This window comes from Platalea leucorodia, assembly GCF_965183815.1.
Source record: "Platalea leucorodia genome assembly, chromosome: 1".
NCBI classification, from domain to species: Eukaryota; Metazoa; Chordata; class Aves; order Pelecaniformes; family Threskiornithidae; genus Platalea; species Platalea leucorodia.
In genome coordinates, this window is record NC_138823.1 from 57,622,324 (window position 1) to 57,635,824 (window position 13,501).

The following is a 13,501-nucleotide window of genomic DNA, read 5'->3' on the forward strand; positions in this document are numbered from 1 at the left end:
TATCCAACATCAATTTATTTTTACTTATGATCTTTTGATCACAGTTTATATGTTCTGGGTTTGTTTGTTTTTTTTTTTTCTTTTAAGAAACAATGAAAATGGTCCATGTCTACTTTCTGTTTCTCACACTCAAACAAGGTGAAAAAGTTTTCGATTGGATCTCCCTTGTGGCATTCAATGTAAGCTACGGGGCTGTACCAACAGCAGCATAGCCAAGGGAACTGATTATTCCCCTTTACTCAGCACTCATTAAACCACATCTGGAGCACCACATGCAATTTTGGACAAGAAATATGTTGATAAACTTTAACAAGCCCAGAGGAGGGCCCCCAAGACAGTTGGAGCTGCAGCTTGAAGCCCCATGATGAGAGGCTGCCAGACCAGGGTTCATTCAGCCCCAAGATGAGACAGCTTTGGGGTCACCTCACAGTAGCCCCCTGACACCTAAGGGGAGGTTATAGAAAAGACAGAGCCAGGCTCTTTACAAAGGTGCACTCTGAGAGACAATGGCCACAAACTGAAGTCAGGAGGATAAGGGGGGAAAGAAAAAAGAAACCAATCACTGTGAGGCTAACTAAGCACTGGAAGAGGTTGTAGACTTTCACTCTCAAAGACTTTCAAAATCCAACAGGAAAAAGCCCTGAGCAATCACGTTTAAATTCAGTGTTGCGTTGAGCAGGAGACTGGAGAAGAGACCTCCTGAGGTGCCTTCCAGCCTGGGATGCTATGAAGAGGGAAACGCAGAGATGGACCAGAGCCCATCCTGTAATCACCCCAGAAACCTTGCAGGGGAGCGGCCAACCTCAACTGCTTCAAAAGAATGTGTGAGAAACCCAAACTGAGTAACTGTGGAATTACTCACCCCACAGAAGAACATTATTCCTTCTCCTCAAAAGAGATGCTGGTTTCAGTGACTTAGCTATCTCATCCTTTTTGTTTTTTGTTTTTTTTTTAAAAAACTGCCACATTCTTATTTCAGTGTATTTCAACAACAACGAACATGCATTAATGATGCAGGCAGGATACTCTGGTAACGAGACTTTCTTGTTCCTTCCAGTTTGCAATATTGTGTAGCATTGGAACAATTGTGCTACTTTTCCATTTCAAGAGCAACAGGAAAACAGCTTCCTCTGCAGGGGAAAGAAAAAAATGGAATTCCCTCAAATACAGTAACAGGAAATACAGGCAGGAAATAACCTGATATCCTCTTCTGAAATTCTAGCAATTCCAACTGCTTCATCCTCTGGAGCACACTATGATCATTTGGGACCTTCTGCCATTTCCTTACTATTGCCAGCGTAGCTCATCACCGAGCAGCCAAGTTGTAGGAAACAAAATGTGTGTATTATCTCTCTTCAACATTTTAATGTAGCCTCTACAGGAAGAGGTAAACTGTTCAATGATTAGGTCAACCCTCATCTCTAGACCCTGAAAATGACACAGTGGCATTTTCTTACGCCCCTCAGTATATCTGCATGCTACGAAAAAAACGTAGGTATCAGGAATGGCTTACTGAGGCTGCTGCCAGAAGCTGACAGTGCCTTATTTCATACAAGTTTATTGTATCTAAAACCAATTTTGGTTTAAAATCACAGTGATGTAGTAAACTGCAAGGATCTGCTAAAAACACACATAAGAGTATGTTTACCTTTGCTTTCAGCAAATTAACAAAAACCCCACATTTGTAAAGGTCTTTGAGCAACTGGGATGCTGTATTTGCAGATGACAATGAAAAGCTGCGAGAAACAGGTTTTGATGTTTATGTACACTAATGGGCATGATGATTGAGTTTGTTGACTCAGTTCAGTAAGAACAAATGACTGACAGGTTAAACACTAAAAAAAAGTATTTTAAGATACAGTATATCAATACAATTTTATATATACACAGTATTTCTTGTATTGTATTTTGCCTGAGAGTATACACATTGACATTGTGTTTCAAGGTCAAACAAATCAAAAGATTTGAACTTTGGGAGGAAAGTTGTGCTGGCCAAGGAAGCGTAAAATAGGGTCAATTTTCTCAGACTCAGGACTTCTCTCATGACAAAGGCATCACTTGAAGAAGAGTGATGGAAAATAAACATCACTGAATACTAACCCTTCTAAACATTACAGGGCCCACCGTTAAGAGCAACCAGCCATTACACAAGGGGATGAAGTCAATTATTGTATCTATTTTGAAAGGAGCTGGGGGTAAACTTAAGGCTTGTGTGGTACAGAGTAAATATGACTTGTGTGGCCAGCTAGGTTTTTCCCCTCCATCCATTGTGTTTTCTGTGCTGTATCTTAGGGAATATGAAGGTCATTTCATCTGCCCTGCTAACAAGCACAGCAGTAGGCTCACATAAGAAAGACTTTCAAACCCAACTCCACCCCATGGAAATGACAGGCCCCTCCTCGGGAGCCAGAAGGGAAATGCATTTTTATAGTAATATGGACACGTACATTTTTGCTCAACAAAGATCAAAGGTCCTGACCAATGTACCATATGGCAAGAACTGCATGAAAGCTTAGGAAAAGAAAGATGTGTCACATTAGGCAAGAAGGAGAAGCTCATTTATCATAGAAGTAAATCACAAAGAGTTCTCCTAATCAGCAAATGTATTTAAATGGTTAATAAAACATCTTTAAAACCATAGGAGAGGCTTTTTTTCTGTTCTGTTTGAAGAAGAGACCTGATCAGACTTCAGAAGAAACCAACAAGGTCAGAGAAAATGTGACATCAAAGTCTATAGACAGGATTACAAAAAGAAACATGGTGAAAAGAACAAACTATGGAGATTACAGTCTTTCCAATTGAAACATATTTTCACAAAGAGACAAATAGGCATAGTACCACACCGGGGGTTTTTTTGCTCAATTATACACTGAACTGATGGAAGAAAGTGCTAAACTTGATTATCTTTACCAGAAGCTTTGTTTTTAAGAACAGAGTAATGGCATTTTACCCAAAGCTTTTTCTAAAAAAAACTATTTATTGATTTCCTTTCAATTTAGAGAAAATAAGCTATGGAAATGGTATTTATTATTTACATAGCACTATAGTGCAAATATACATGCCTAGCATTTAGCTAACAAATAAGAGACATGGGTCACGCTTCACAGATCTTTGTTCTTCAAATTAAACAGTCATTTGACGTGTTAAATGTCTAGAGAAGGAAGAGGAAGAATCAAAAGACAGAATCATAGAATCATAGAATCGTTAAGGTTAGAAAGGACCCTTAAGTTCATCGAGTCCAACTGTTAACGTAGCACTGCCAAATCCACCACTAAACCATGTCCTCAAGCACCACGTCTACCCGTCTTTTAAATACCTCCAGGGATGGGGACTCAACCACTTCCCTGGGCAGCCTGTTCCAATGCCTGACTACCCTTTCAGTGAAGAAGTTTTTCCTAATATCCAGCCTAAACCTCCCCTGGCACAGCTTGAGGCCGTTTCCTCTCCTCCTATCGCTTGTTACTGGGGAGAAGAGACTGACCCCCACCTCACTACAACCTCCTTTCAGGTAGTTGTAGAGAGCAATAAGGTCTCCCCTCAGCATCCTCTCCTCCAGACTAAACAACCCCAGCTCCCTCAGCCGCTCCTCATGAGACTCGTGCTCCAGACTCTTCACCAGCTTCGTTGCCCTCCTCTGGACACACTCCAGCACCTCGATGTCCTTCTTGGAGTGAGGGGCCCAAAACTGAACACAGTACTCAAGGTGCGGCCTCACCAGTGCCGAGTACAGGGGCACTATCACCTCCCTGGTCCTGCTGGCCACACTATCCCTGATACAAGCCAGGATGCCATTGGCCCTCTTGGCCACCTGAGCACACTGCTGGCTCATGTTCAGATCATGCAGCTTCTCTGGCTGGTAGCACATGTATCACAACAGAATTTCTTTGGCCCACAGCACTACAAGCTGAAGAAAGCAATTTTATAATCATCTAGCACTTAGACAAAGTATAAATATTTCTCTATGAACTTCTACACAGAAACATACAATTATTGTCATCGAAGAAAACGTTGATGTTATCAACGACTCATGCAAAAACGTAGAAAATAATTATAATTCTATGCTTGCAACTGAAAGTGCGCTCCTAAAAAGATGCCCTGCAATACACATGTCCTAGAAAGTAATCTGGTCTCTGACAAAGTTTCAGAAGGTTAAAACACGTAGTTTCTTTTCATCTTGTAGAAGTGGATGTAAGTATGTATCTTTGTCAAAAAAATGCAGCATTATTAAGGAATGTAATAGGACAGGTCTTTAAAATTCTATGTACTGAGCGAAGGACCAACGAATTGAAACACATTTTAGCAATCCCGTTACAGCTATGAATACTGTCTAACAATGCTCTCATAGAAGTAGGCCAACAAAATGACAACATGAGCTAATATTTATTTATGGCAGTAAAAGTTTTCTACATAAATCAGGATTTGTGGAGACAAATTTCCCTCGCTTGCCTTTGGCTTACGAATTAATCTATCCTCAGTGACCAGCAAACTGCTCTTCTGAAAGATGTCGTAAAAAGCCAAAGTATAACAAGGGAAGAAAAACACAACACCAACAGGTGCAGCCACTATGCAAGCATTTTGCATGTTCCAGACATTTTCCAATATATGAGCATGTATTAAAATAAAATTCAGAGTAAATGTCACTGTACTGGCTTGCTAGAGGTTAGCAGGTGATTTCCTACACAAGCAATCAACAATATCAGTGATACGTAATCCTGTAATTGGCATCATGTTTTACAGTTGAAGATTTATCAATCTGGAGAAAGGCTTACTTCCAGATTACAAGGAGGGGGTACTCTGACTATCCAGTATGTTTTACCGATCATTCCTTTCTGAGCCTTTGCAACCTCAATCTGCATTTAACAAAAGCTAAACTAAAGTTAAAGGCTAAACAAATACTTGCAACTTGGAATACATGACTGCTAGCAAGAGGTGTTACAAAATTCCTCAAATTACTGAAAAGCTAATTTCTCTAATAGCACGTCTTTTACCAAAAAACCATAAGCACACAGTTTATTGAATGATATTAGCATGACTAGGGAAAAGACAGCACTTGTTTAGCAACTCTTTACCCACGCAGCGTTTGCGTATCCTTCAGCACAGTGAGAAGCCAGAACAGACCCCCTTATCTCTTAAGGAAATAATTTTCAGTCTCCCATGCAACTTCTGAACAAGAGGCAGAATTGACCCTCACTCTAATACCACTTAAATACTTGAGTTTTAAGTTATGTTTCTGTCAAGCTACATTAACAAATTAGTGTCTTGGAAACAGTAGACAGAGTATGTAATGTCTGCAATCCTGTGCTTCATAATATTGTGCCAAAAAGGGAGTGATTAGTGTATCACTCACAAACACACAGACTCACTTCTTTAAGTTTACTTCATTTCCAAAAGAGCTTCCAAACTGAAGACTACATGCACAAGCCCAGAGAAGAAGTGTTATGCTGCACTCTCTAATGATTCAAATTGTGAAAGTATAGCGTCCTAAAGCTCTGTATTTACGAGGGGATAGCAGATTTACATAATCCTCATCCCTTTCTCTTCAGAACTGGACAATTGATAGGAAACTCAGAGCTGTTAATTTCTACAGTTAATCTTAACGGTTGATTTTATGCCTTGCAAATGTTATTCTAAAGTGTTAGAGTAAATAGAACACTAGACTGTTGTTGATTTAAGTGATTATACATACTTTTTCCCATCCAAAGGATTATTTACTAAGACAACAAACTGAAAACGAATTAAAGAGTACTCCTTTTTATTCATGGCGGAGTTCACCCACGGAATTCATTGCTACAGGATATTATCAAAGCTAACACCGCAGCTCGGAATTAAAGATATAAAAGAGATTAAGATACAGAATAGCAACCTTAATGTGACATTCCGGTTTTACAACTGCCTAGTCGAGATGGGAAACGGACAGGTAAGACTCTCAGGAGCGGAGGAGAAGGACATTAATTCAACCACATCCTGAACTTAAGGCATCGAAGGATACGCTTCTAACAAATGCACCAAAATAAAGATATTATATAATTCAACTTGTGGACTTTTTTTTTAATATTAAAAATCTTAAGCTGGTTTGTCTGACAAAATAACCCCCAGTATACCAGTTTCTCTCAGTACAAGAATCAGAGGACTCCGTCACTCATATTCCTGCCAGCAACACCTGCGCTTTTTCTGAACACTTCTTATCTGCATGCTGCCAGCTTCTGACCTGCTTAGCTTCAGAGATCTGTCCAGATGACAGCATGAAGACCTGCGATCACCAGAAAAGTAATGTTACAGAAAACTTTTGCCCTAGAAAACAAATCTGGATTGATTTAGTAACAAATATTGACCGATCTGCTACAGCACGGGGGACAAAAAAACAAAACCAAAGCATTTTACTAGCTTAGCAAGTCATACTCACAGTATCTTTAAAAGCGTGTAAAGATATTACAAAGGCTTGTACAATCTACTTGACTACACAGACTTTTTCACTGATTAGCACTTGCTAACATCATTCTTCAAGATAGAAAGCAAACAGCCCGTTTCAAACAGCCTGTTTCTTAGAGTGCTGCAGTCCAAGAGGAGAAAGTAGTTACTGATGTTCTTCAAGTGAAAGGTTATCCTCGAAATAAGATGCTCCACCCTCACAAAGGCTATCATTTCAATGCGAAAAGAGAAAGAGAAAAGAGATGGACAGAAGTGAAGCTGGAGAGTAAACATCCAGCAGCTTTACATGCATGTGAAAAAGGTTTTACTGTTATGAAGGAGTGCATCATTTGAAGTCCCTCTCAGATACGATCCATTTAACAATATTCCCTTCCAAGAGTCTTTTTAGCAGCACCAGCCGTTCTGAAGTTGGTCTGCTTTTGCCAGCCTTTGCAACTCCACTACTCCAACAAACATGCTGGTAAAGCTGCACCACAAAATTATTTTAGTCCTTCAGTGGTTAAAATTGTTGCACTGCATCCCCCCAGCCTGCTGTCTTACAATTTTTGTCTCCCACACTTTTGGACTTTTAGCGAATTACCTGAAATGGAAGAGCACCATGGCTACACATGTACAAGTGCAATAACAGTACCATTCTCTTCCTTGACCTCCCTCAGAAACATCCCCAAAACAACTCATCTGTTCCCAAAATACATACTGTTCTGTCATTTCATTCTATGATCTGACTGCTCTGATTAAAAAAACGGAATATGGCTCAGTGTTGTACCTGCAGTTTAAAAGACAGAGGGAATTCCACACATGACACGATTTGCAACTGATACCTGTGAGCTCCATCGCTACCAATAAAGGATTCAAATGCTTTCCAGTTCCTACAAGTAGCGAGGCAAGTTGTCCACTTTCTCCAAGTAACTCTCTCCAAATCAGCTGCCTCCCACTGATTTCCATTCCCAAGTTCAATACTGTCTGTAGAACAAGTTACCCACTAGGCAAGCCCTAAGCCTTGCAAATTTATAGATTCTGGTTTTATCTCATCTTAACCATTAAGTGGATTCAAACCACTTAACAGAACGGTTAGGATAAATAAGTAGAGGTGATAAGAACTTAAGGAGAGACGTTTTATTCCCATTTTTTGTGGGATGCATCTTTAAATAGAATTTCCCAGTCCGCGTGCTAGGGGGAAGCAGACACAGTCAACCTGAGACTGCTGTTAGAGAAGAGAGAAAGAGCACTGTGCTTGCGGGCAACTGCTGCCTCCCCGCTCTCCCCAAAACACTTTTCTCTGGATCTTAATTGACCTAAAATGGAAGCCACAGAGATTTAAATTACATTTGCTTTTTGTGCACAAGAAAATCTAACTCCGTGCCTACCAGCCTGGAAAATGTTGCTCCTGCAAGACTGTATGTATTTCTTCCCCTTGACACCTTTCACCTGCTCCCATTGAATAAGGCAAATAGCAAAACTTCCTTTAATAAAAGAAGCCAGATAAATTTCTAAAACATTTGAAGAGGGGAAGGAAACCTAACAGCCATTTTAGGATCTCTTGTGCAAACTGGCATCTAAGTTTGGGTTTTTTTTTTTTTTAGCATGCTACCCATGAAGGGGTTCCTAGACTTTTTTGTTGCTGTGACTAACATTTTTATGAGTGTTCTGGGACATCGACAGGGTTTTAAAATGTAACGGGAAGTCTATGTGAATCTCTCTCATGCTGTTCCCTATCATTCTTCTCAGTCCATCATAATAAATATTCCCCAGTGCCACTGTAATGACAAAAAAAACAAATCAGTTTGATCATTCTTTGTCGTTTTGTTTTTCAGTAACTGGCCAATTTTAAAGCATAACAAGCAGCACTCTCACTAACTACGTGAAGTTTACTTCAACTTGAAGAAATATATCAGCATTTTTACATATGTATGTATACACACATATTTGTATTTTATATACTGTCTCATATGTCACTACACAAATTACCCTCTAGTCTGAATGGTCCTGCATCACAAATTGCTTTGTCATCACTTTGATGTAACATGACCTGTACAGATTGGCACATAAAAATCATTCAGTCTCCTGAAAATTGCAACACAATGTCATATTGTACCATCATTTTTAAACAGCCACCTCCAGTGAAATCAACGACAAGCACCCAAAAAATAATAACCCAAGGATGGCATGGTTCCCTGGCTCCACAGACTTGCCTTAATATTACAGAGTTGTCCAACTTATTCTATCTATAGAAAATGTGGATAGTAATAATTCAAAGCATCAAAACATATACGGAGGTATTGGATTCTGAAATACTCTCTAAAACACATAATTTTAACAGTATTTTAGTACCTGCTAATGTAGCAATGCAAATATTTCCAAAGTTTTCATCAGTAGTTGTTAATTTGGGGATAAAAGTCAAAGAGCACCCAGGCATGCTGGAATCTACCTCTTCCTTCCAAGGCAGAACAAGGACCTCAGTCCTGCTGAGGTGCTTCCAACAACTGAATATACGTGTTTTTAAAAATACTGTGTACGCTTTAAAAAATAGTCTCTGCAACACATCATTTATGTCCTGAAGAGATGATCATTCTGATTCATTCGATATCATTCTGATGAATCACGGTCACTGAAGGGAGAAATAAAAGCAGGAGTTCCGCTTTTTGGAACTCCGCTATTTACCAGGAGTTCAAAGATTTGGCTTGAAGAAATGAGTGAAAACTTCCAACTAATATCTGAACTCTGCTGCCTACAAAAACTGTGAAGTATTTTCTTTTTACCTGCCATCACTTACCAAACACAGATACCTGTGCTCACCTCCTCAAAAAAACCCAACTTTTTAGAAGCTCCTACAATTCTTACTTCATCTGGGTCAAAATTCAAAAGTTCAGAAAGCAAGTGTAACTGCTGCGAAGTGCTTGGGCCAGGCAGCTAGCTCACCGAAGCCAATTCACTGATAACACGCAATCCAGCAGCATCAGTCAAAAATTAGAGAAAGCTGTTCTCTCTAAGCATTCTGTTCCCAGCACCCTATTTGAAAATAATAATATTATGCTTAAAAGAAAACTAATGACTTGTGGGTGAAGTAAAACAATTGGAAGCAGAATAATTAAATATTGTTATCAAGTGATGTAAACTGCAATTTTGTGGTTCAAGTCTTTATAAACCAAAGAAAGCAATTAGCAAAAGATTCTTCTGATGCTTGACTTCAGAGAGAGACAAATCACATTTTGCATGTTTCAAGATCATATGAGTAACAAAAAAAGACAGGTTTGTGCCCAGGCTCAAGCTTTAAAAAACAAAACACAATAAGCCCACTGCCCACCACCAGTGCCAAAAGCTCCCTCTCCCCCATTTTATTATTTGTTTTTCCAGCATTGTACTACTACAACACAGGAAAATATCACATTGCACTAATCTCACCAAAAAAAACCCAACAGCAGATCCAACTTTCTCTGTCTTATTACAGAACACAGTACTTTATTTGCAAGGAAGTTTCACATTACTGTGCGTTATCGTTTAAGCTCTAGGTTCGCATCAGACTGAACATAAGATTTTATCGTGAAAATAACACGATGGTGGATCAGCTGTGAAGTCATAAGCCTACAATCAGCTTTTCAATCTCCCAAGTCTTTCATTTTGCACATGTTAAATTTCCTGTCTTCAGCAGACACTCAAGACACGTCATTCCTGAGCTTGAAATGGATACATCTAGTCCTACCTGCACAAGATTACACTCTTTAGTGCTACAGATCTGATCCTAGAAAATTCTTATAATGAATTGTGTTTTCTCAACTACACGGTATTGCTTGGAAAGTATTTCATACCAGCAGAGATAACTAGTATTAGTATTTAATTTTGTTTACTTTTAAAAGGAAGTATTTAAAGTATTAAGGATTTAAAGCCTTAACCATTTTAAAAGTATTTAAAGAATCATTTTTTGGCTTAGCAGACGTGTTATTTTTAACGAGTTTGCCACAGCTGCCACTGCCTTCCACACACCTCGTCGGGGCTTTCCAACCTTGTTACTTTCTACTCTTAGAAACAGAGAAGGAAATTATGCCACGATAAGAAACTACAGTAATGTGTCGTTTTAAAATCACACACGCACAGACTCCGAACCAAAAGAACAACTCTGTATTTCCACCCTTTTGGCACAGCCTGACACAGTTACTGCCCAGACAGGGGCAGGAGACAGAAGGCAGCACTCTGCGCAGCGAGTCCTCGTGGCAGCTTTTCAGCTGCGAATGTAACCTCACCGTAAGTCATACAAAAAAACATCACTCTGATATATGAACTCTAAAAAGCCTTTTTCCAGAAGCCCACGAAAGGTTGCCTTGATGCTCTGGAAAGGAGGAGAGCACTGGCTCAGGGATAACTCAGGTGCAGACGCAAGAAAAGTGGAGAAGTGAAGCGGGCTGAACTAGGTTTCACACTAGTGAGGACTCTGCCAACAGCTTGTAAAGGGGAAAAGAATAACACCTACAGACACGGTAAATTAAGGTAAGAGAAAAGCTGTTTGTCCATTTACTGATTCCTCTCAAAGCCAACTGAACAAGATCACTAGGTCCAAACCCAAAAGCTCCGCAGAGGGATTTCTTTTTCATACGCAAGACAGGAAGCCCCTCCTTCGGGTTTTATATTTCGATTAATCTTCAGATGAATAAGATTTATGACCATAAGCAATTCATGACAACATCAGTTCTCATCTGTGGAGGTATTACTGCAATGCGAAAGTACCTCTGCATTACTAAATACCAGGAATCAGGACAGCAAAACAATTTTATCTGAACTTGTTTTGATACAGAAGGAGTTTGGCAAGAATCAGAGTGAGCACCTGAAAGAACAATACCTCCACTATTTTAATATCACAGCTAGATATTATGTTATTAGGAGCAGTATAAACAAATTCCACCTGAACACAACTCATCTTCTAGAATCTTTCCTTCTCCCCACGTGTCTTTCCAGTAAATTCATCCTCATCCATAATCCGACCATCTTTCAGAAGATTAAAGAAAACATGGACGGGGCCCAACAGGTTTCAAACGGGGGTGCCCTATGCCCAACCCTGGCACTGAAAGACCTGCCTGGTACCACCACCCCTTGGCCTTGAGGGCAGCCCCGCTGCCTGCCCCATCCACCACCCCCCAGCTCCTCCGCACACAGCGCTCCTGCACGCCGGCCAGCAAGGCACTGACACCCAGCCATGCGTGGATGGCCCCAAAGCAGGCAGAGGCTCACTTGCTGCCGTGGGCCTGGGGAACTGTGGCCTCCCCAGCCCCAGCGGTGGCCACCAAGCACAGGGCCAGGCACCTGCAGGGAAGCCACGGGCAGAAAGCGGGTGCAGGTGCTGGTGGCGGGCTGGAAAGCTGCCTCCATCTCACCCTCCGTACAACCCCGCTAACAGCATCGCCTCAAGCAAAGCGATGGGGAAAAAAAGTGCATTTTCACTCCCGGTCCAGGAAAGCCAGAGGGGCCGCACACCGCGAGGCAGCAGGGAGCCGCTCGGGTCCCGCACGCCTCTGGCGGGGCTGAAGATGGGGCCCGCGCCCTCCTCCCCGGAGGAGAAGCCGGGGGCACCGGCAGGCGGCTGGGGCGGGAGCGCGGGGCGCCGCCGGGCAGGGCGGCGAGAAGGCGGTGCAGCGAGAGGCGCTGCCCGGGCCACCACGGGGCTCGTCAAGGGCAAAGCCCCGGGCAGGCTGCGCCCTTCGGGGGGCCGCTGGGCAGCCCTGTCCCCGGAGAGCTGCACCCCCGCGGGTGGGAGCCGGCCGCCGCAGCCCCCGGCCGGGAAGGCGCTGCCGGCCGGGACCGGCCCGGGAGCCCCGCGGCGGCGGCGCAAGGTACGGCCGGCCCCGCTCCGCCGCCCGCGGAGGATGCGCGGCGCGGGGCTGCCCGCCGAGGGCTTCCCCTCCGCGCCGTGCGGCGGGCGGGCACCACCCCCGGCCCCGCTCTCCCTCCTGCCGCCCCGCAGCCCCGCACCGCCCCGGCCCCGGCCCCGGCCGAGCCGCCCTCCGCCACCGCGGCTTTCGTCGTCCTGCCGACCTAACGAGTCATCGCTGCTTAGTCCGAGTTTTATTTTCAAATGGTGCGGAGGGCATGGATTAGTGTTAACATATTCACCCACGGCTGGACACCGCAGTTCTCCATCCAAAAATAATTCGTTTCTTGAACGGCTGCCTGTTAAGTAACGCGATTTAACAAACCGGAATTTCTCTCTCTCAAAATAAGAAAAATCTCCCTCCTGAAAACCTCCGTCAATTAGAGACTTGCTCGTTCTGGAAAACGCCCGCTGCCCGCTTTTACAAAGCGCCCTGAGGAGGCAGGAGGGCCCGGAGGGCCGGAGGGCGAGCGCTGAGCCCTGCCCTCTCTCACGCCTTCCCCGGGGATGCGGGGCGGCGCGGGGCGGGCGGCAGTCTTCCCCAGCGAAGAGCCGCGCGGCCCCGCACCACAACGAAAAATGAACAATAATAACGGCCGCAGCAACAAGAAATATCTAAGAAGTAAGGGGTGAGCCACGGAGTTTGAAGTTTCTTGGGAAAACGGCGGAACGCGGGAGCAGCGGCGAGGACGGAGCGCGGAGCATCCCCCGAGCCGCCGGCCCGGCGGGCGGCGAGGACGGTGCCGCGGCCCCGGGAGGCGCACCCGCCCGGCGACCCACCGCGGGAGGGACGGAGGGAGGGAGGGAGGGAGGGACGTACCGGCAGTCAGGCACACGGGCAGGAGCAGCCGGAAGGTGAGCCCGCACACCACCTCGGTGGCCATCGCGGCGGGGCGGGGGTCGCGGCCGGCCGGCCGGAGAGCCGTCCCTCTCTGCGCGCCACCGCCGCTCCTAGGTCCGCCCGTGCGCGGAGCCGCCGCGGCGGCGGAGCATCGCCCGTCCCCTCCTCGCCTCGCCTCGCCTCGCCTCAGCCGCGCCGCCTCACGCCTCCCGCCGCATCCCGGCGGCAGCCCCTGCAACCAGCGCCGCGCCGCGCCCCCCCGGGCCCGGGCCACGCACACGCCCGCCCCCTCGGGGCTCCCCCCCCGGCCCCCGCCGGCAGCGCGGCAGCGCGGAGCGGCCCCCCCCCCCGCCCGCCGCCCCGACGGCGCGGGC

The 13,501-nt window shown here is 44.5% G+C and overlaps 1 protein-coding gene across 1 annotated transcript in view; it reads right to left on the minus strand.

Moving 5' to 3' along the window:
- The window catches only part of PIEZO2 (piezo type mechanosensitive ion channel component 2), a gene marked incomplete at both ends in the record, with an annotated part of 320,116 nt that extends 306,946 nt beyond the window's left edge, over nt 1-13,170 (minus strand). The window contains one exon of the mRNA XM_082329045.1: nt 13,107-13,170. Coding sequence (XP_082185171.1) covers nt 13,107-13,170 — 64 coding nt within the window. The remainder of the gene's footprint in view (nt 1-13,106) is intronic.
- Between the last annotated feature and the right edge of the window lie 331 nt (nt 13,171-13,501).